This window comes from Rhinoderma darwinii, chromosome 1 (genome assembly GCF_050947455.1).
Source record: "Rhinoderma darwinii isolate aRhiDar2 chromosome 1, aRhiDar2.hap1, whole genome shotgun sequence".
Taxonomy (NCBI): domain Eukaryota; kingdom Metazoa; phylum Chordata; class Amphibia; order Anura; family Rhinodermatidae; genus Rhinoderma; species Rhinoderma darwinii.
Genome location: NC_134687.1, coordinates 115,835,722 through 115,860,532, shown reverse-complemented (window position 1 = coordinate 115,860,532; position 24,811 = coordinate 115,835,722). Strand labels below are relative to the sequence as shown.

Sequence of the window (24,811 nt, the reverse complement as noted above, 5' to 3'; positions counted from 1 at the left end):
GATGGGGATATATATGGTGCAATTTAGCTAAATGTATACTGACCTATAGTATAACAAAAGAAAATATATTATAGAAATAATGTTAGGTTTGCTTAAAAATACAAAATTATTTCTATTACCTCCCTTAAGTTTTATAAGGTAACGTCTGATCAAAAACTAATTTGTCCAGTTCACTCTTTCTACAGCAAATAATGAAAACCATTTCTTTGTAACATGACAAAAAAAGACAAACGTGTACTGCCTCATATATCATTGTCTGACAGGTTCAGGGGTCAAGGAAGTCAAGCTCTTTTTCTGGACATGAGTATATAAATATACCTATGAAAACGGGCGATCGTGGAATGAAACTAGTGATACTTGTGACATATATGATTGATGAAATGTCACCCATAGTGCAAGTAATTCAGGTCGAGTTAATTTCTAGACATCAGTTAGTGAAATGTCCTACAAGTCTGTGGATGCCATTAGGAGTAGGAGAAATAATTGCCTTAGTAAATTACATTGTTGCTGTCCTAAAACAGAAGAGAAATCATTTGTGATGAAATACAGCAACGATGGCAGGATCCACAATCCATCAAAGCAATGTAGATAAGACAGGTGTAGAAATACTGTTAGGCTGGGTTCACACATCACGGTCAAACAAGTTTTATTTTTTATGCATCTTATGTTATGATTTATGTATGTGGAGGTATCTAAAGAGCCCGAAGAGGTATCTAAAGAGCTCCCTATAAAAAGGGAGGTGTGGTGAGAGGAGACATGTTGAATATTTAAGATTGTCCCAAAGTCTAAAAGAGTGGCGAATTATAGGGTTAGTTATGTGTAAACGGTCTTTGGGAGGGGTCCAGAGGAGAGCTGATAATATAAGTGGCCTGAGGCAAATGAGGCCCATTTTTTTCCCAACTAACAACAATAATATGAATATAGTTAAACTAAATATCTTTATTATTTAACTAAAAAGACAGACCACATAGAAATTAAAATTACAACGCAGTCAAACAGCAAAATGCTCATACGTATAGCTGAGTGACAGTGTGCTACTAGCTATAGGAGAAACATGGACAGGTAAACCTCCGCTTAGATGGCTTGATGTAAGTGAATATTATGGTATGAAATCGGTCCATGCTCCTTGACTGTCTAAAGCTGCGTTGAGTTCAAAATCAAAAGAGCAGCGTCCTCAGGGGTATTGGGGCTGATGACAGCGTTCTCATGAGGAAGACCCCTTTTAAAACAACTGGATGAGGTTAAAAGGGAGTGTACAATGACCATGGCCAATGAATATGGTTGTTAAAAGACACACATCTCCCAAGGTGACGGACACGTTCGGTAAAAAATGGGAGGCAGACGTGAAAAGGGGGTGTGCAATGACCATGGCCAATAGAAATGGTTGTTAGAAGACAAACATCTCCCAAGGTGACGGACAAGTTCAGCAGCAAATGGTGCTCTGGTCTTCCATAACCGTGGAATAACCGTGCGTGCTACGATCAACAGGAAACTAATCAGGGTTTTCGTATATCTTTTGACCGCTCCTGGGAGCATGGAAAGTAGTAACACCTCCGGGGTATTGGGAAGCACCAGACCTGTGATTTTCTGTATCAGGTCCACTACAGTAGACCAGAATGTGTTGATTAACGGGCACCCCCACCAGATGTGTAACATAGTTCCACCAGCCCTGCTACAACACCAACATTCATCAGGTACCACCGGATAAAAGGAGTGAAGCAATGCTGGAACCCTATACCAACGCGACAATATCTTGTAATTAGTTTCCTGGACCTTACAAGAGATTGAGAAGCTATGGCACAGGGCAAAGGCTTTCGACCAGTCAACCGGCGACGAAGGCGAAGTAAGCTCCCTCTCCCACCCCTTCACAAAGGAAGGCGGGAACATCGTTACTTAAATCCTGCAAAAAATTATAAATGAGGGAGATAGTTCTCTCTGGAGGAGAAGAAGCGACACATAACTGCTCCAGCGGTGTTAGACCCCTGTGCAAAGACAGCCTCGTCTTATTAGCAGTGTAGAAATGTTGCATCCTCAAAAAAGTCCCTCCGCCCAACCGGTGATTTCTCCAGCTCCGGGACAAGTGCCTCAAAAGACTTCAAACCCTGACTCATCAGTACATGGCAAAAAGTCAGAGGCGAAGGCCTGGATGTACAGGCCAAGAAGGTGGGCTGTATCCCAGGGAGAAAATCCACATTATGGGATATCGCCACCAACGGACCATCGGTAGGTATCACTATAGCCAGAGCTCAGAAACGTTTATATGTGAGTACGACTTGTCCCGCAACCAAAGGGAGCAGAGCATTCTCACGCCCCTTAAAATACCTCAACCGGAGCCACGGAAGTGCAGTAAGAGGAACCGGCGCCAAAAAGTCCTCCAATCTCGAGAAAGGAGCATTGTTTAAAGAGGCTCTGTCACCACATTATAAGTGGCCTATATTGTACATGATGTGATCGGCGCTGTAATGTAGATTACAGCAGTGTTTTTTATTTAGAAAAACGATCATTTTTGACGGAGTTATGACCTATATTAGCTTTATGCTAATGAGTTTCTCAATAGACAACTGGGCGTGTTTTACTATATGGCCAAGTGAGCGTTGTACAGAGGAGTGTATGACACTGACCAATCAGCATCATACACTTCTCCCCATTCATTTACACAGCACATAGCGATATAGCTATATCGCTATGTGCAGCCACATAAACACACTATAACGTTACTGCAGTGTCATGACAATGAATATACATTACCTCCAGCCAGGACGTGATGTGTATTCAGAATCCTGACACTTCGCTAATACAATCCTGAAACTACAGCACAGCAAGCGTAATCTCGTTTGAAATGACAGTTTACAGTGTAATCTCGCGAGATTACGCTTTCTGTGCTGTAGTGTCGGGATTGTATTAGCGAAGTGTCAGGATTCTGAATACACATCACGTCCTGTCTGGAGGTAATGTATATTCATTGTCATGACACTGCAGTAATGTTATAGTGTGTTTATGTGGCTGCACATAGCGATATAGCTATATCGCTATGTGCTGTATAAATGAATGGAGAGAAGTGTATGACGCTGATTGGTTAGCGTCATACACTCCTCTGTACAACGCCCACTTGGCCATATACTAAAACACGCCCAGTTGTCCATTGAGAAACGCATTAGCATAAAGCTAATATAGGTCATAACTCCGTCAAAAATGATCGTTTTTCTAAATAAAAAAACACTGCTGTAATCTAGATTACAGCGCCGATCATATTATGTACAAGATAGGCCACTTATAATGTGGTGACAGAGCCTCTATAAGAGAGAAATAAAAATACCACAGTTCAGCTTCTCATACGTCCTAAAATGAAATGGCAATAGTGGGCGAGCGCAATCACAGGAAGCCGATGACCACTTAAGACAGACACAAGAAGGGAAGGAGAAGGAGAAGATAGAATGGGAAACAAACAAGGGCAAAGAAGAGACAAGGGGGGGTTCATGGTGAGCCTGGACTCCGGTTCCGGATTATCATGAGTAAATAAGAAGCAGCTATGCACCTTGCAGAAACATGATTGGAGCAAGCAAACCCCCACACTTCTGGATGTAGTCCCCACCCCGAGGAAGTCCCATGGCAGAGGATATGCAGTGCATCTCAAGTCACCGCATTCCGGTAGGTGGAGGAAGAAAGGAGCATAAGCCATGGAGACCAAGTGTCCTTGTATCTGGTAGAAGCTGAAGCAGAATGAGCCAGAAGGTGCTCCATTAGCTGTAGTAAGGCAACCTCCTGGAACCAAAACCACAGTGGAGGGACCGCCGTTCGCCACCTACGGGGAAGAACTGATTTGGCAGCTTGGAGGAGGTGTCTAAGTAGAGAGCATTTTTAAATGGGTAATGGCATAAGGAGCATGAATAGAAGGGCCGCCTCGGGTGAGCTAGGGGCCGAGACCCCAGTGACATCTAATATAATTTGGAGAACCGCCTCCCAGAAACTCTAAGGAGGGACAACTCCACAAAATATGAGACATGCTTCCCCCCCGTTGCCACACAGCGCCAGCACGTGTCGGGTACAAACGGGTACCATTTATGCAGGGCAGTGGGCACCCGATACCACCTAGAAATAATTTTATAGCTAGTTTCCTGAGCTCGTATGGATCGAAGCTTTCTGGGAAAGGGAAAAACATTGTCTCCATTGTGCACCGGAGAATGTTGCATTCAATTCTGTCTCCCAAGCCCTGCAGAAGGATGGGAGATGAGGGGGTCGCTGGGAGAGGAGTATTTTATAGAGCATGGAAATGGTGTGTGCAGGGGTCTGGGTTGAGACACATAAGCGCTCGAAGTCAGTAAGTGGCCGGTGAAGGTGAGCCTGTCGCTTAACAACACTATAGAAATGTTTTAACTGGGTGTATTCAAATATGTATCGTGGTGAAGGCGTATCAGCTGGGCAGATAGTGGCTAAGGGGAGTAGAGAGGAATCGGAGAGGACCTGAGTGAAGCATATGGGATTGGCGGGAGAACTACCCAGGAAGGAAAGACGCGCCTTCCCAGCTGTACACCCCCTTTTTACCTCATCCGGAGGTTTTAAAATGGGTCTTCCTCTTGAGAATGCTTTCATTAGCCCCAATACCCCTGAGGATGCTGCTTGTGCAGCGAAACTGGTCGGTGGGGCTCTTTTGATTTTTAGCTCAACGCAGCTTTAGACAGTCAAGGTACATGGACCGATTTCATACCATAGTTTTCTCTTACATCCCGCCATCTTAGCAGACGTTTAACTGTCCATGTTCCTCCTATAGCTAGTAGCACACTGTCACTCAGCTATACTTATGAGCATTTTGCTGTTTGACTGCGTTATAATTTTAATCTCTATGTGGTCTGTCTTTTGGTTAAATAGTAAAGATATTTAGTATAATTATATTCATATTATTGTTGTTGGGAAAAAATTAGCAATTTTTGTAAAATAAAATGTAATATTTGCTAGCCAACTAAGTGGGTCTTTCAATGTGTTTGATAATATAAATGAACTGCTCTCCGGTGCTTCTAATATAAGGCCTCATTCACACGAGCGTATCTGATTCAAGCGCGTGAAAAATGCGCGTTAATCGGCTCCGAGTGTGTTGCGTTATGCATCAGTGTGCTTTGCGAGGGGCATGCGTTATTCCCGCACTGGCAAAGCACATCTTTTTTTTAAAACTATTTTCAACTGAATTGATGCGCAAATCACGCACCGCACATGCATGTGCATCCGTGTGCGGTGCGTGGTTTTCACGCACCCATTGACTTCAATGGGCGCGTAGGTGCGTGATAACGCACCAATATAGGACATGCAGTGAGTTTCACACAGCGGACTCTCGCGTGAAAAATACCGCATGTGTGAATGGCCCCATTGAAATCAATGGGTCCGTGTGCTGTGAGTTGTTCCAACGCACAGCACACGGACGTGATTCACGCGAGTGTGAATGGAGCCTAAGCCAGAGTGTAACTGGCTTATATTAGTACTTTTCTACGGAAGTTGGCTGGACCGCATAGTAGTATTTAGTAAAGAAAAAAAACAACACAAAAAAACAATGGCGGAATTGGTAGATACAAAAAACTGATGCGTTTTGTGTCCATTCCTGTGTTTGGCTCAAAAAGACTGAGCCCAAAACTGCAGCAAATACTGCAGCAAACTGTGTGTGTGTGATCCTGGCCTAAGGATGGATTTACACATCTAGCTTTGATTCAATATTTGATGCCGTTTTTTAAGCCAAAACTGGAAGTGGATAAAGAAGAAAGGAGAAGTCTTTATTTGATAATTTTCCTGGGTTTTTTATCCACTCCTCGTTTTAAGTTCTCACAGCTTATTAAGAGACATTTACAGTGTTGATAAATAGTATATGTGGTGAGCTTAGTGGTATAAAAGTAAAAATCAAAATTAGAACTCCATTTTAAGCTACATAGTACACCTGTTAGGAAAGGCCTGTTCCCTTAAGATTACCATGACTATAGTTCTGGCTTCTGAGCATGTCCGTTTTTACCTTGAGCTTATCTCTTTTGCCTGTCTTTCTGCCTGTAAGGTGTGGATTACTATTTAACCCCACCTTCTTCCATCTCTCCCTTGCTTGTGATTCTCCTATCTTCTGGTGTTCTGATCAAGCTCTTGACATTTCCTGCACTTCTGACTTCTGGTCCTTGTGAATACTGACCTTGGCTTGTCTCTCGTTTTCCCTCTGCTTACCTATTCTGATTATCTGCTCCCGGCTTGTTTCTGACCTTTGCTTTGCCTGATTATCCCTTGCTCTAGTTTTGTACTTTCAGTTAACCCTCTGGCTGTCTGGTTTTCAGCTCAGGTTTGCCTGCATTTGCACCTCTAATCCAACACGGTACTCTTCTAAGACAACCTGGGTTCTAAGCAGTAAAGACCATCCCACCTTGTGGTCGGCTCTGGCAAACACCTTAGAGTAGCCTGCGACTCTGTCGATCAAAGTCCTTACTTATTCGAGGTTGCGGTTTGCGGGCACGCTCTCTCCTGACAGACTCCAGCAGCCTTTGGAAAATCACTCAAACTTGCATTTCCATAACCATACCATTTATATTAAAGTTTGTGGACACCTGACCATCACACCTATATGAGCTTGTTGGATATACCATTCCAGAACCATGGGTATTAAAATGGATTTGAGCCCCCTTTTGTGCCTTTAACAGCATCCACTCTTCTGCAAAGGCTTTCCCCAAGATTTAGGAGTGTGTCTGTGGGAATTTGTACCAATGTGTTGGGTCAGGGTTCTGTGAAGGCCACTTGAGTTCCTCCATACCAAACTCTGCATACCCAAGTAGCTAAGACTCTTTAAACCATCTTTATTATGAAGTATGTGGGGGCCTAATGAAGGCCTCCAGGTCTGCTATGTTTGTTCTCCTATTAAGTTCTGCCAGGGGCAGGGCTTAATAGGAAACTGTCAAAATCACAATATACTGCAATACAATAGTCCCTAGGGGGACTGATAAAAATACGTCAAATACAGTTCAACAATGTTTTTTAATATATAAAATCTAAAAATATTAAAAGCAATGTAAAAAAAATGTAACATAACTGGTATTGCGGTGTCCGTAAAAGTCTGAATTATTACAAAATAACATTATATAACTGGCACGGTTAACGCCGTGAAATGAAATGTGATCAAAAAGTCTTATGTACCAATAAAAACTACAGCTCGCCCTGCAAAAAATAAGCCCTCGTATCGCACAATCGATGGAAAAATAAAAAAGTTAAGGCTCTCAGAATATAGTAAAACAAATTCTTTTTTTTAACAATTACTTTTTCCCTCGTAAAAGTAGTAAAACATAAAAAAAACTATATAAATTTGGTATCGCTGCAATCGTAATAACCCGCAGCATAAAGTTAACATGTTGTGTTTACCGTAGGGTAAACGTCGTGTAAACAAAATTTTAAAAACAATGGAGGAATCCACTTTTTTGCCATACTAACTAACAATGAAATTATTTCCAGCCTACCAGTGTGCTGTCCGTGTTTTTCACTCACCTGTTGCTAAAGAAATGAGGAAAAAATAAAACACCTCCTTCAGTTTTTTTTTGGCTGACGTAAAAACCGTGTGACATACTGTACGCGCGTAAATAACGCAGACGCACACTCTACACGGATGCCACACGGAACTGCAATGCAGGAAAAACGCTGCGTTTTTTACACGCGCGAATCCGACACGTTCGTGTGAATAAGGCCTAAGGTGCAGAGTGTTCAACTGAGCGCTTGTGCCCCCTTTTTTTTAGTGATCGGTGGGGGTCCCAGCACCCGAACCTCCACTGATCAAAACTTCTGACACATCTCTTGGCTTGCTCTAGATGTGCCTGAATGACATCAGATCCCATTATATGGGCTCTTATGGATTTTCTCCTCTCAGCATTCTTTACCAATACAGTACCACTATATGGTAAAATAAATGGTACCATGAAAAACGACAACTCGCCTCGCAAAAAATAAGCCCTAATATGGCTATATCGACGAAAAATAAAAAAGTTATGACTTTTGGAAGTGGAGGGGCAAAAAGCAAAAATTTAAATCCAAAAATGGCTGTGGAGGGAAGGGTTTTTGAGGCGACTGAAACCTCAATAGCATGTAGCTCTGTGCAGTTTTCAAATTGACTGCAGGTAAAAGCACTTTCATTACCGTTAGCTGCATAACTGTGCTGCCATTAACAATTAAAGGGAATGTGTCGCTAGAAAAATGTTTTATTTTTTTTAAACAGTTATTATATACATGATTAGACATTGTTCTAATTTTTTTAATTTTTTCACAAGTCAGGAAATATTATAAATTAGATTCTAATTTATAACATTTCCCTGTGCTGGTCACTAGAGGGAGCAATTCCAAAAATTGCAGCATTTGCATGTGGTAAAGCAACCTCATTGCTTTATGCTGCAAAATTTGAGAAGACACACTCGCTCTAGTGTCCTCAAACAATCCCCCCTCTTTTATCCTGGCTTGTGCCAGGAGAAAGGAGGGGATTGAATGTTCAAACCTCCTACACTGTGTGCCGCCATTTTTTGAGCGAACACACAGTGTAGTAGGCTTACATACAGTGTAATCACACAGTATAACATGTACATACACAGAAATAACTTACCTGCTCCTGCCGCTGCCGCCGCTCCTAGTCCTTGCTTCTAATCACATGTCCGGAAGCCGCGACCGGAAGTAGTCATCTTACTGTCCGGCCGCGGCTTCCGGTCCACAAGAAAATGGCGCCGGATGTCGCTCGGCCGAAGACCTTCCATTTGGACTGTGTGGGAGCGGCGCATGCACCGTTCCCACACAGACGGCGTACACCATAGTGGATGGAACGGCTCCCATACAAGGGGATGTATGTGCCGTATTCCATCTCTGTATGTGTCGTTAATCGACACATACAGAGATGAAAAAAAATGGCAGCCCCCATAGTGAAGTAAAAGTTAGAAGAAAAAAAAGTAAAACACAAACACACAAATAAATAAAATTTCTTTTAATAAAACACTAAAAGCAAATGAATATAAAAATAAATTTTTGCGACACCCTTCCTTTAAAGTTCTTTTACCTGCAGGTAATTTGAAAACTTAGCCGATCTACATGTTGGCGTGGTTTCGGCTGCACCTCAGCTGCATGAGAGTCCAGCCTAAATCTGGTTGTCATCTTTTCTAGGACAGATATGTGTGATATATAAATATCAGCAATGTTTTGTTAATTTCCAAAGATAATGTATGTTGTCCTATTCATTTTCTTGCTTCTTTTTCTTGCTGATCCCATGGCACTAAAATCACAGTTAGTCTTTTTTTTTCTAATACTTCCAGGAGACAACAATGGGTGGTCTCAGCAGCTTGACAAGCACTTCGAGAAGCACTATGAGAAGTTTGGTGTAAACATCTATGACTCAGAGACGAAGGAAGCAGAATGCTGTAAGTGGTCATTCGATTATACTAAAAATAACAGCAAGTAGCGAACATTCAGAAATCTAGCAACATCCCTAAATGCTAAATCTCTCACAAGGAATCAGTAAAGTATATACTTATATAAGAATGTGGTTCTGTAATGAAGGCATTATTGTCTTGTGGTTCTATCTCACTCACAGTATGGCAGAGAAATACGTCTGCACCGTCTTACATGTCTTAATTGTAATTGTAAGGAACACTCTAAGTATAACTGATACTCTGTGTTATGCCTAGTTCAAGGCTTAAAGCGGCGGTGCATGACTTCTATCCGTGGCGCTCTTTGAATCTGATTAGTTCATTAGGCATTTCAGTCTATGACTATTTTTGTTTCTTCAACGAGAATTTCCCCCCAAATCGAAATATGACCAACATCATAACTACTAGGGAGTTGTTGCGGTATACTTTGATACATTCCTGTTCCCAGTTTACTGCTTTTTAAGTAGCCTATAAAGCTGTAAAGAAGAATTGCTGTCTTTGAGTTTGGGAAACCCCTATGAAAGTTGCGATGCCAACCCTATTAGTTGCCTTGAGGGACACTCGTAAAATTCCCTTAGGGTATGTTCACACGCTGAGAGGCATTTACGTGTGAAAAGACAGACTGTTTGCAGCTGCCTCGTTTCACACGTAAATGCTCCTCCTCGTAATTTACGAGCCGTCTGTGACGCACGTAAATCTTGAGCTGTGCTTCATTGAGTTCAATGAAGAACAGCTCAAATTACGCGGCAAAGAAGTGCCCTGCACTTCTTTGCCGAGGCAGTTAATTTACGCGTCGTTGTTTGACAGCTGTCAAACGACGACGCGTAAATTACAGGTCGTCTGCACAGTACGTCGGCAAACCCATTCAAATGAATGGGCAGATGTTTGCCGACGTATTGAAGCACTATTTTCAGGCGTAAAACGAGGCATAATACGCCTCGTTTATGCCTGAAAATAGGTCGTGTGAACCCAGCCTTAATAGTTTTTACCAGTTTAACAGACGAGTACAGTGCTCTTGGTTGACTAATGAATATTATAGCTAGACTGGTAGTTTAGATTGTCAGGCCCGGATTAGCGCAATACATTTATTGCACAGTACAAGCAATTTTAGTCTTAAGGGGATTGCCAAAGTTCAGGAAAAAGAATCTGCTTTTTTTTCCCAGACACAGTGCCACCTCTGTCCATGGGATGTGCCTGTTATTGCAGTTGAGCCCTCTTCCATAGATTGTAATACACCACTGCAATACTTACCTTTCAGTAAAATGTATAGCCATGTTCTACTGAACAGGGTTCAATCAAGTTTAAGTGGATGCTATACTAATTTGGATAAAACAGTGTGAATTATATTGTCCTCTACTAGGAAATCTCACTGGTGAGAAAAATGCTTGAAATTTTCCAGAAACAGCATTACTCTTGTCCATGTGCTGTCTGCTTCTACAACTCAGCCTCATTCAAGTGAAGCATTCAAGCCTACTGGTAGTGCTAAAATTAGCAATACACATCCCAAACCATATATCCTCACCTTTAAATGTGTATGGTTGGCTTGGATAAACATGCCAATGTGGTGCCACTGTAAGGCGCCTCCATGTGGCACCATATTTTCCCCTAGAAACTATGTGTCTAGGTGAGAATACCTCTGTAATATGGCATGCATTGGAGCATTTTTGCAAATTCCATTGGAAAAATCTCTGTGTGCCTCTGTTTAATGCTAAAAGAGTGTCCTTTTGTAATACGTTCAGGTGCTATACTTTGATATACTTTTTTTTTTCAAAGCATATATTTAAGCTTGTTTGGGGTTTTTTCTTATACTGAGATTCAATAGTCACTGTACGCAGCTATATTGCATATCGTAGCATTACGTTCATTGTGTACGTATATGCCGAACGTAGTGTTATCAGAGCCTTAGGGCTTATTCATACAAGCGTATTATACGTCCGTGTGATGTCCGTTAAAAAAACGGACAGTACATGGACTTATGCAATTCAATGGGGCTGTTCACAAGGCTGTTTTTCACGTCCGAGTTTACACTCGTTCGTCTGAATAAGCCATAATTTATTTTTTTTACACTACTCAAATAAAAGAATTTAATGTCAAAGTGAAAAGAGATCTATACAAAGCATCTGATATCATTACAAATACAGAGACAAAAGGTGCTTGAACGCATAACTATTGACCATATGAGAACGGCACTGACATCAGTTGAGGTCGCTTGGTAGCATAAGTAGGAGACAAAAAGAAAGATTAAAAAAATTGTATAAGAAAAATATGTATAAGATGACCTTGTTTACACTGACTTATCATGAGCAAGCATACACACTAGCTAGAAAACACATATGCATGTATATGGGAGTAGTGGCAACTGCTGGTAAGCTAAAAGATGAAACATACAGGGGTCTCCCCAAACTTTGATTCCTGGTTTTTTTTTTCCAATCCATTGTGCGTATTGGTTGGGTGGTTAATAGTTGATAGGTCGGTGGTTGGTTGGTTGCTTAACATGTTTCACCTGAAACAAAGGACACCACAGGGACATTATTCCCTGTGGTAAAGAGTAGATAATACTCTATATATTATAGTACATATTAATTTTAAACTAATGAAAGTATAGATTATGTTCATATATTATCAGATTGTTGTGTTATGTCAAAAACAAAATAGAGTTCTCAAATGGAAAAATAATATAAGCAGCAACTTTGATTTTCCTGAAATACTGATTTGTTCCGCAGGGTGTGGGTGTGTGAAAGGAATGTTTGATGACCAGTAGGTTTCAGAGATAGTTCAATTATTAATAGCAGCATAGCTCCAGTTTTGGAATATATTATAACATCCAAGTAATGTCAATGTATCAAATACAATAGAACAGTAAATCATATTGTGATAAACAGTCTGTCAGTTTTGGTGGACTGCTAGTAAGGCTACAAAGTGCATGAGTTGTGTTTTAAAGTTCATGTTCTTCTTTGAACAACATTTTGCCATCTTCACATGTAATCAATCTACATAAAATGTTGAGTAAGTTTGCTAATGCATTCCAATATTTATTTAATACAGAAAATAATTAATATTATTATTTATTCCGGTACCAGCATATTGTAGGGTGGCTACAGACATTAGGTAATCTCCCAATGTTATTTTAACGGGGTAGGAAGGTACATGTCTGCCATACAACTGTGATGCAGCTCATCTCGGGGAGATATAATAGAATTGGACAGGTTACATCGAACCTATTCAATCCAGGTTCCCTCGATAGAAAACGTCATGTGAGAGCCTATTAGCCCCCTTAGAGGAGTGAGCTGCTGACAAAACACGAATACCTGTGGACAGCTTTATTCAGAGAGCAAGATGAGGGAGTTGGAAACAAATATGAGTAAGGTATAGCCCCAGGGTGGTGGCAGTGTAAGAGCCAAAGGCAGGTGTGTCATGGAAGAGATGCAATGGAGACTAGGATTAGTGATAAAAAATGTCTTTAGCCGCATCAGATATATAAACACTTTTCACACTTGAGAGGCAGAGTTCTTAAACTTGGTTCAGGCAAGCGGATGATGGCTGGCTCACTCTGAAGGATAGAGCCAAAGGCATTTCTCCACGATACAGGGGAATGTCCTCTGTAAATACTCAGGCCTTGCACTAGGCCTCTCTCTAGCTTGCTGCTTCATTACTGCTCCTGTAACACTGTCTCACATGGGGAGGCAAGTATCCGTCGACCACAGGTCTGCACTGTCGCACGCACGTGAAGAGGCTTCTACCAGTCACTTATGCTGCCAACTCGACATGTGGGGAAGCTCCTGCCCGTCACCCACATGCAGCTCTTTCACCAACAAACTCTCCGAACCTGCAGTCATGCCACTCGAAATTGCACACCAGCTTCACGCACTGCAGCGCAGCAGCTTGTTCTTCCTCCAGCACAACATTTTCACGCAACAGGCTCCCTTCTGGGTTTTGCCCACGTACTGAACCCTAAACATCAGGAACAGTGGTCTTGTATGGATTAAGCCACACCCCTAGCATGAGGATGCAGCATAGCCATGCAGGTCCTATCCTTCCTGCTCTTATGAGACGCAGTTATCTCTACCAAGATGACGTCCAGACCGTTCCTCCAGACACCCTGCAATTTGGATATTACAGCGAGCCAACCATCACTGCCTGATAACAACAGCGTACCATGTACAACACAGACTTGAAGACCTGCAGGGAGTATCACATGACCACAGGTCCTGCACCATCTAACACAGTTCAGTAACATAGCATCACAACAAGTGTGAACATTAACACAACATCAGCATGTGGTATACAGATATAATAGGACCATGTCTTCCTCAGTACCTGGGGGAACAATTGGTTAGCACTAATTTTAAAGAAAAAGTACACTTGTGATATATATATATATATATATATATATATATATATATATATATATATATCACAACTTCACTCCTTTTTAAGTAATGGGGATTTATCCCCCCCCCCCCCCCATTCTTGAATATGTTCCCCTGTTCTAGCAATGGTCCAATACAAACAGCTGTGATATATCCTCATATGACACACTCAGAGAGGACTTTGTATAATCTTTATTCCAGATGTTAGTCTTAGGTCAAGGTCTAACACAGTTTATATTGTACAGGTTTTTAATTTTATTATACTGATATATGTGAGAAGTACAAAGACGAAAGATTATTACTTTTGTGCTCTTCTTACAGCAACGGAAAAGGAAAGATTCGTGGTACTGTGAACAATATGTTCCTGTAAACGTCCATTAGTAATGACGGAAGTGCAATTAAATACCGTACTTTGAAAACAGCACATAGAGAACAACTCCATGGGTACTATTTTTTACAGATTGTGAGGTTTACTGCTAAGAAAGAGCCTGATCACACACAATCTTCGTTTTCTCTTGCATGAAGCATTGTGCAATTTATACATAACATTTTACATAATTCCCTTTGTCATTTCGAAAATAACATATTATTGTTCCTTCTGTAGCAACAATAAGAAGACTAGTGTTTGCAGGAGTGCCCAGCTCCAATTATTACAAAATATTAGCAAGACAAGACGAAAACTTTTCATGCAGCCATTATATGAACAATGATTTGTAGTGTAATTATCCAAGACTCTATAGGAAATATTCTTACATAAACATCATCCACTATTGGAGAAAGAAGGAAAAAAATTAAAATGTCCTAAAATAATGTTGTTTTTCATCAATGTAGTGAATCAATTAATGTATATTTGTTTAAATAAACAGATAATGATCAATGGATATCAAAAGATACAGGACATCATGCTGGCCCTTACAAAATGTAACCTGTGTACCCTAGTTTTGAATCAGTAGACAAACTGGAGCACTCTTAGGATACTATTACACGGCCTGCCATGAGCCGTGTAAACGAGCGCCGATCAATGAGACATCTCGTTGATCGGCTCTCGTTTAATCCTATCACACGAAGGAACGATTGTATATATATATGGGGATGAGCGCTCGTTACCATGATCCCATGTCCCTATACATATTCATTATGTCGGCAGCGCATCTCCCTGATTACACAGGGAGATGTGTTGCCGACAACGATCATTTTTAATTCTGCATAAAAGACCAGATCTGTTGATGAACGAGTGTTTGCTCATTCATCAGCTGATCGTTGCCCTTATTACACAGGTCAATGATTGGGAACGAGCGTCCATATGAATACTCGTTTGCAAGATTATTGACCCTTGTAATAGGGACATTAGGACTACTTCCATGGATATTACACACTACAGAAAGATCTCCCTGTCTTTCATGAGTCACTTATGTAAATGTCAAAAAAGTGAGCCAATGTGTCATACCATTAGGAGAAATGTAGCAATTGATAGGCCTACCTCAAAACAGAGTCACTAAAACAAATAACTTAAAATATTACTTTAATTATAACCAGATAAAAACCTCAAAGAATCGCAAGAACAACAAACAAACAAAACACATAGGTACTATGCAGGGAAAAAGTATTACATTGCAGCCACTCAAATAAGTGGCCAACCACGTAATGCAGGACCGATTCTAGCTTTTCTGCTGCCTGAGGCGATAATTGAAATGGCGCCCTCCCAGATTTTGGTTAACATCCCCTTGGCTGTTCTACATCACTAGCATCCTCCTCCAACTCTTGCAGATGCGCCGTTGCCTTGTACTGGCATTCGCGGTGCAGCCGGGCAGAGCACACCTCGCTGCACGGTGCGTGCCCAAGTAGTACAACGCAATGGCACATCCGAGAAAGTTGGAGGAGACTGGTAGTGATGTATAACAGCCAGGGGATGTCAATCAAGCATGGAAAGGTGTGTTTGGAGGCAGCACTATGTGACTCTTCATGATAGCAGTACCGCCCCATGACCCTTTATAGAGTAATTAGCATATAGTGTGAGCTGTTTTAAAAGTTGGTTATATAGATTTTGCTGCATCTGAAAAAAACATACAGGGGAATGTTTGGAAATGTTGTCAGGTCATGTATTACCGCATGGTGGTAGTTCAAAGGGTCAAAACTACCTGACAGGTTCCCATTAAATATACAATAAATTGAAAACAATTCAATTTGCCCTGCAATTTTGTTATTAGAAATATATCCTACATAATTACAGCATCAGAACCAAGCTCAGAAATATAAGGCTCCAGAATCAAGCTCAATGCATATATACAGCCCCAGAACAAAGCTCAGTAGATATATACAGCCCCAGAACCAAACTCAGTACATATATACACCAAAACCAAACTTATTACATATATACAGCAGCATAACAAATCTCAGTACATATATATCGCGCCAGAACCAAGCTCAGTACATAAATACAGCAACAGACCCTAGCTCAGTACAAACAGTTAGATCTAAATTTATTTGGACAGTAACCTGTAACCAGTATTGGCACTTTAGCTGTTTACCAAAACATATTGAATATACAATTATATAATCAATATGAGCTTAAAGTGCAGACTCTCAGCTTTAATTTGAGGGTATTCACATGCTAATTTGAGGAAGGGTTTAGGAATTACAGCTCTTTAATATGTAGCTGCCTCTTTTTCAAGGGACCAAAGGTAATTGGACAATTATCTCAAAAGCTATTTAATAGTCTGTATGGGCTATTCCCTCCTTAATCCATCATCTATTAAGCAGGTAAAAGGTCTAGAGTTGATTCCAGGTGTGGCATTTGCATTTGGAAGCTGTTGCTGTGAACCCACAACATGAGGTCAAAGGAGCCCCCAATGCAAGGGAAACAGACCATTGTTAGGCTGAAAAAAGTGAAGAAATCCATCAGAGAGATAGCACAAATGTTAGGAGTGGCCAAATCAAGTTTGCTCGTGAACTCCAAAAGGCCTGGACGTCCACGGAAGAAAACAGTGGTGGATGATCGCAGAATCCATTCCATGGTGAATAAAAACCCCTTCAAAACATCTACCCAAGTGAAGAACACTCTCCTGGAAGTAGGTATATAAGTCTACCATAAAGAGAGGACTTCATGAGAGCAAATACAGATGGTTCACCACGAGGTGCAAATCATTAATCAGCCTCAAAAATAGAAAGGCCAGATTAGACTTTGCCAAACAACATCTAAAGAACCCAGCCCAGTTCTGGAACAGCATTCTTTTGACAGATGAAACTAATATCAACCTGTTCCAGAATGATGGGAGGAAGAAAGAATGGAGAAGGCTTGGAACGGCTCATGATCCAAAGCACACCACATCCTCTGTAAAACATGGTGGAGGCAGTGTGATGGCATGGGCATGCATGGCTGCCAAAGGCACTGGGTCACTAGTGTTTACTGATGATGTGACTGAAGACAGTAGCAGCCGGATGAATTCTGAAGTGTTCAGGCATAAACTTTCTGCTCAGATTCAACTAAATACAGCAAGGTTGATTGGACGTCTCAATACAGATGGACAATGACCCAAAACATACTGTGAAAGCAACCCCTGAGTTTTTTAAGGCAAAGAAGTGGAATATTCTGCAATGGCCAAGTCAATCACCAGATCTCAACCCGAACGAGCATGCATTTCACTTGCTTAAGACAAAAACGAACCATAGAAAGGCCCACAAACAAACAACAACTAAAAGACAGCTGCAGTAAAGGCCTGGCAAAGCATCACAAGGGAGGAAACTCAGCATTTGTTGATGTCCATGGGTTCCAGACTTCAGGCAGTCATTGCCTGCAAAGGATACTTTACAAACTATTTTAAAAAAAACATTTTAATTATGGTAATGTTAATTTGTTCAATTACTTTTGAGCCCCTGAAATGAGGAGGCTGTGTAGAAAAATGGTTGCAATTCCTAAACGTTTCACGGGATATTTTTGTTCAACCCCTTGAATTACACCCGAAATTCTACACTTCAATTGCTTCTCAGTTGTTTCATGTCAAATCCAATGTGGTGGCATGCAGAACCCAAATCATGAAGATTGTGTCACTGTCCAAATAATTCTGGACCTAACTGTATATACAGCCCCAGAACCAAACCCAGTACATATATACAGCACCAGAACGAAGCTCAGCCCATAAATACAACACCAGCACAAATACAGCTCAATTTAGTGCAACACATGCCGTATAGGTTTGTACTGCGTAAAACTACAGCTCCCAGCATGACCCGATCAATAGTAAAGATATGCTCTGAGTTGCTGTTTCACAAAAAAAAATAAATCATACCACCCATCATCTCGTTGCAGATCATACAGTGAATATAGTACTGTGACTACAATGCCTACAGTGACTACAGTACTGATTAGAGGCAGAATAAACATTTACATTAAGTGACATCATTTCCTTTTCTAGTTGTTCCTTTTTCTCTTTTCTTTTCCATCCGGTCCAGACCTATATGATGACTTCTCCCGGCCACAGCCCATTTCTGCAGTTTGCCACTCAGATGTCTTCAGCTTCTAACTTTTCAAACATTTCTGCACCTATAAACGTAGATGAAATTCTCATGGTGCCACACACTACGCCCCTAAATATAATCGTTCCATACACTGCACCTCTAATTATAATAGCGCCATACACTGTATCCCTGATTATAATAGCACCATACACTGTCTCTAATATAATAGCACCATACACTGTGTCCCTGATTATAATAGCACCATCCACTGTGTCTCTAATATAATAGCACTATACACTGTGTCCCTGATTATAATAGCACCATACACTGTGTCCCAGACACACACACACACACAGTGATTCTTGTAGATAGTGCCCCATAGAGCCCCTTGTAGATAGTGCCTCCCAAAGAGCCCCCTGTAGATAGTGCCCCCATAGAGCCCCCTGTATATAGTGCCCCCATAGAGCCCTCTGTAGATAGTGGCAGACATACAGCCCCCTGTAGATAGTACCCCACATATAGCACCCCCTGTAGATGGTGCCCCACATATAGCCCCCCTGTAGATAGCGCTCTACATATGGGCTCACCCTGTAGATAGCGCTCTACATATAACCCCTTGTAGATAGTGGCCCACATATTGCCCCCCCTGTAGATAGTGTCCCACAAATAGCCTTCCCTGTAGATCGTGCCCCACATATAGCTCCCCCCGTTGATAATGCCACTCACACTTTTAAGTGGAAATAAAAAACTTTACATACTCACCGTGATCCCGTTTTCGTGCCGTCCTGTGTCAATGCAGGCCTGCTCTCGTCTGAGCATGTGTGGTGGGGCTTGAGTCAACAATGGAAACGTGCCTGGCCATTCAGCGCTTATGCATGTAATTGTATCTGCGTCCTATAGACGCAGGTACAATTCGTGCAGGAGGGGGTGGCGGTGGCTGGTTTCAGTGGCGCCGCTACCCCCTCAGAGAGGTAGCAGGCTGCCGCCTGAGACGAGAAGCTCCTCTCGTCTCATGGACGGTGTCGGCCCTGAATGCATGCACTGGTCGGGTCTGCCAGAGCAGGAGATGATCTTACATAGTGGCTCTCTGGCTTATAGAGAGGGGTCCCCTCTGTTATGTTCATATACCTTTATAGGGAATAAGAAAATGGGTTTCTTTCATGAGACAACCCCTTTAAAAGGATTGTGTTAAAAGAATGTGTCCTTAGAAAATGACCTATGTTTAATTCAAATTTAGATTTTTTTTTTAAGCATTTTTGCAGATTTTTTTTTGACTTTCCATGTCACTATCTATATATATTAAAAAATCCTGAAATCTTTTCACTCTGGCCACTGACTTTCATAATAGACTGACTATTCCAGTTCTGTAGAGATCATTTCCCAGCAGTCATCACATTTTCATCTCAGACAGGATTATAATGAAAGGTTAGGCTCTTTAACATGGGTAAATGATCAGGAGAATGAGTGTTCGTACGAAGGATCATTCACGATCTTTGCCCTGTGTAAACACTCATCGTTCATCGGCTGATCAGATATTTGTAAACAAGGGATGTGCTGTCGACAAGATGCTCAAGTAAGGGGACAAACGATCATAGTAATGATCGTTCATCCCCCATACTCCTGATCTGATCCTGACATAAAAGTCAATGGGTCAGCTGTAGTCTACCGGTTCCTATGGTCCATGTGGCCGCTATAGAGCATATCTCTAAATGCTGTTAACAGCAGCTCAGACAAGATGGATGTCGCCATATTCATGTACAGAATGAAGAATATAGAAACTTACAATCAGAAAATAAAAATAGACTATAAAAAGAAGAATATCTATCAGTATCTGTTTTTAGTTAGTAAATAAAATAAGTGATATATTCCCTTAAAGATCGTAAACATATACATTATATTTCACATACAGTAATAATGATCATACTGCCAACAGCATTTTTGGGCTCTGGTTGTGTGCTTGAGCACCTTCACATTCAGTAAACTTTATCAATCCACGTAACAATAGTTATACAGTTGATTAGGTTGATAATGCTACCTTACATAAGGATCTATGCTACATAAAGAGCTATATCTAATTTAAAGATCAAGATTAAGGTTAAATCCTTAACAGAAATGGTGCAATTTACCCTAAAGGAACGAATAAAGTATAATTTCAGAGCTGTCAAATCCTTTTTGTGATTTAGTTAGCATGGCTACTTACTCTTTTCCTACTGGATCTTCACCAGCCAGAACATGGTGATGCTTTAGTCTCACCATTGATCATCGTGCATGCCTACATTTTTAAAACTTACCTTAATTTATCATAAAACTTGTCTCTCGAACCCAGTACAACATTAAAATAAGCACTAAAAGAAGTCAGCTGTATTACTAAACCAGAGATTGCCACCATAGGAAAGCAATTGTAGCATGTAATCACAATTCCTTATAATAGCGCAAAGCTAGACAACTCCTTCAAAAGGTTAGTGAGGGAAGCCACAGTAGAGGTAAGGGTGAAAAGAATGTCGTCCACAAACAACTGGAGCTTGTATTGGAACAGTGTGAGTTCAATGCCCTGAATATTGGGTTTCTGTAATGGCAGGAAGGAGGTGAAGGGAAAGTGAGCCCTAATCTACCCACCGCCCTGTCCCTGCCTACTTGCAACGACCCGCCCTAGGCGACGAGGTACAACTGGGCGGCGGTCCCTACGCTGGCTAAGTGCACAGGAAGACAAACAGGGAACACGCAAGGGAAGGGGCAGTAGCCACGGAACGCCACGAGGAAACGGGGCGGCGAACGAACAGTCAGGACCAGGACGAAGTGAGTACACCCGAGCAGGCACAGAGACAGAAGCAAGCCAGGGCAAGCAAGCAGGTCAAGCAGAACTGCAGCAAGGCAGAAGCACGGCAGAAGCAGGCTGGAGCAAGCAGCAGAGGCCAGGAATCCAAAAGAATTACAAGCACTGAGGGAGAGCACAGGGCAGGTAATAAAGGGCAGGGGGCGGAGCTAACTCCGAGAGACCAGGCCGCGATAGGCTCTCCCACTCCTGAGCCTGCCACCCTGGTTGGTGGGAGATGGTGTCAGTCGAGCAGGTCTGGCCTCAGGTGTGGATTGATTAATCCCAGGAGTATAGCTAGATGAAGTACCTGGCAGATCCCTAACAGTACTCCCCCTTTTATGAGGGGCCACCGGACCCTTACTAAGGGGACCCGGTTTAGTGGGGAAGAGGAGGTGGAACCTCCTGATCAATACCCCAGCATGAACATCACGGGCAGGTACCCAAGTCCTCTCCTCCGGCCCGTATCCTCTCCAATGGACCAGGTACTGGAGGGAGCCCTGGACCATCCTACTGTCCATAATCTTGGCCACCTCGAATTCCACCCCCTCAGGGGTGAGAACGGGAACAGGAGGTATCCTCGAGGGGGACCAGGACGGGGAGCAGCGTTTAAGGAGGGAGGCATGGAAGACGTCATGTATGCGAAAGGATGGGGGGAGCTCCAGACGGAAGGATACAGGGTTGAGGACTTCAATGATCTTATAAGGTCCAATAAATCGGGGAGCAAACTTCCTGGACGGGACCTTAAGGCGCAAGTTCCTGGACGACAACCAGACCAAATCCCCGACGACAAACCGGGGGTTAGCAGAACGTCTACTATCCGCCTGAATCTTTTGTGCGCTCTGGGACGCCTCTAGGTTCTTCTGAACCTGGGCCCAGACAGTGCACAGTTCCCGATGAACCTCCTCTACCTCAGGATTATTGGAACAACCAGGGGAGACGGAGGAGAACCTTGGGTTAAACCCGAAATTACAGAAAAACGGGGAGACACCTGACGAGTTACTGACCCGGTTATTCAGGGAAAATTCAGCAAGGGGAAGGAATGAGACCCAATCGAATTGACAGTCAGAGATGAAACACCTTAAATATTGTTCCAGGGATTGGTTGGTCCTTTCCGTTTGGCCATTAGTTTCGGGATGGAAGGCGGAGGAGAAGGACAGATCAATCTCCAACTTTTTACAAAAAGCTCTCCAAAATAAGGAAACAAATTGTACCCCTCTGTCAGAAACGATATTGACTGGGGCCCCATGGAGACGCAGGATGTGTTTCACAAACAAAGAAGCTAACGTCTTGGCGTTAGGTAGCTTCTTAAGGGGCACAAAGTGGCACATCTTGCTGAAGCGGTCGACTACCACCCACACCACCGACTTGCCCTGAGATGGAGGCAAATCGGTGATAAAATCCATGGAGATATGGGTCCAAGGTCTCTGGGGAATGGGCAAGGAACGTAGTAGGCCTGCAGGTCGGGACCTAGGGGTTTTGGACTTAGCGCAAACCTCACAAGCGGCGACGTAAGCCCTAACATCTTTAGGCAACCCAGGCCACCAATAGTTTCTGGTAATGAGGTGTTTGGTGCCCAAGATGCCAGGATGACCAGATAGAGCGGAGTCATGGTTTTCCCTGAGTACCCTCAGCCGGTATTGCAGGGGAACAAACAGTTTGTCCCCAGGGGCGTTCCCGGGAGCTGCACCCTGATCAGCCGCGATATCAGAAGCTAAATCAGAATCCGTGGCAGAGACGATTATACCAGGGGGTAAAATACAAGCGGGATCCTTCTCGGAAGGAGGATTGGCCATGAAACTACGTGACAGGGCGTCAGCCTTAATATTCTTGGACCCAGCCCTATAGGTAACCAAGAAATTAAATCTGGTAAAGAATAGTGCCCACCGAGCTTGTCTAGGATTAAGCCTCCGGGCCGATTCTAGGAAAACCAGATTCTTGTGATCCGTAAGGACCGTTACCTGGTGTCTGGCCCCCTCCAGGAAGTGCCGCCACTCCTCAAAAGCCCATTTAATGGCTAGAAGTTCGCGGTTACCAATATCATAGTTACTCTCCGTGGGCGAAAACTTCCTAGAGAAGTAAGCACAGGGGCGGAGATGGGTGAGGGAGCTGGTACCCTGGGACAAGACGGCCCCTACTCCCACCTCGGAAGCGTCAACCTCCACAATAAATGGCTCCTCTTGGTTGGGCTGAATCAGCACGGGGGCCGAGATAAAGCACTTCTTGAGAGTCTCAAAGGCCTGGACGGCCTCAGGGGGCCAATGGAGGACATCGGCACCCTTGCGGGTAAGGTCCGTAAGAGGCTTAGCGACGACCGAGAAGTTGGCAATAAATCTCCTGTAATAGTTGGCGAACCCTAAAAAACACTGTAACGCCTTAACGGAGGCAGGTTGGACCCATTCCGCCACAGCTTGAACCTTGGCAGGGTCCATGCGGAATTCATGAGGAGTGAGGATTTGCCCTAAAAATGGTATCTCCTGTACCCCAAAGACACATTTTTCAGTCTTAGCAAACAGATTATTCTCCCGAAGGACCTGGAGCACCTTCCTGACATGCTCCACGTGGGAGGACCAGTCCTTGGAAAACACCAGTATGTCATCAAGGTACACAACAAGAAAATTACCCAGGTACTCTCTCAGGATTTCATTAATAAAATTCTGGAAGACAGCAGGGGCATTACACAACCCAAAGGGCATGACCAGGTATTCGAAATGACCCTCGGGTGTGTTGAACGCAGTTTTCCACTCATCCCCCTCTTTGATGCGGATAAGGTTATATGCCCCCCGTAGATCGAACTTAGAAAACCATTGGGCTCCCTGAACCTGATTAAAAAGATCCGGAATCAAAGGAAGTGGGTACTGGTTCCTTACGGTGACCTTATTCAGGTTACGATAATCAATGCACGGCCTAAGACCACCATCCTTCTTCCCCACGAAGAAGAAGCCAGCACCTACAGGAGAAGTCGAGGGGCGAATGAAACCCTTGGCCAGGCATTCTTGGATATACACCCTCATCGCTTCACGTTCAGGACATGAAAGATTAAATATCCTACCCTTAGGAAGCTTGGCACCAGGCACCAAATCGATAGCGCAATCGTAATCTCTATGGGGGGGCAACACCTCGGAGGCCTCCTTAGAAAACACATCGGCGAAGTCCTGAACAAACTCAGGAAGCGTGTTTACCTCCTCCCGGGGAGAAATAGTGTTAACAGAAAGACATGACATAAGACATTCATTACCCCATTTGGTGAGATCCCCAGTATTCCAATCAAATGTGGGATTATGCAACTGCAACCAGGGAAGACCTAATACCAGATCAGACGATAATCCCTGCATCACCAGTACAGAGCACTGCTCCAAATGCATGGAGCCAACCAGGAGTTCAAAAACAGGAGTATGCTGAGTAAAATAACCATTAGCAAGAGGAGTGGAGTCGATTCCTACTACAGGGATAGGATAAGGTAAATCAATACAAGGCATCTTTAGAGACATAGCAAAATCCACAGACATGATATTAGCAGATGAGCCAGAATCCACGAAAGCACTGCCCGTGGCAGACCGGCCAGCAAACGAGACCTGAAAGGGAAGCAAAATTTTATTGCGTTTCACATTAACGGGAAATACCTGTGCGCCCAAGTGACCTCCCCGATGATCACTTAGGCGCGGAAGTTTTCCGGCTTCTTATTCTTGCGCCTGGGGCAGGTGTTCAGTAGATGCTTGTCGTCCCCACAGTAGAAGCAGAGACCATTCATTCTGCGAAACTCTCTACGTTGT

At 42.9% G+C, this 24,811-nt stretch overlaps 1 protein-coding gene across 1 annotated transcript in view; it reads left to right on the top strand.

Annotated features, from left to right (window-relative positions):
* Positions 1 to 24,811, top strand: part of RXFP1 (relaxin family peptide receptor 1) — a 341,714-nt gene that overhangs the window by 220,444 nt on the left and 96,459 nt on the right. The window contains exon 3 of the mRNA XM_075849676.1: positions 9,288 to 9,392. Coding sequence (XP_075705791.1) covers positions 9,288 to 9,392 — 105 coding nt within the window. The remainder of the gene's footprint in view (positions 1 to 9,287; positions 9,393 to 24,811) is intronic.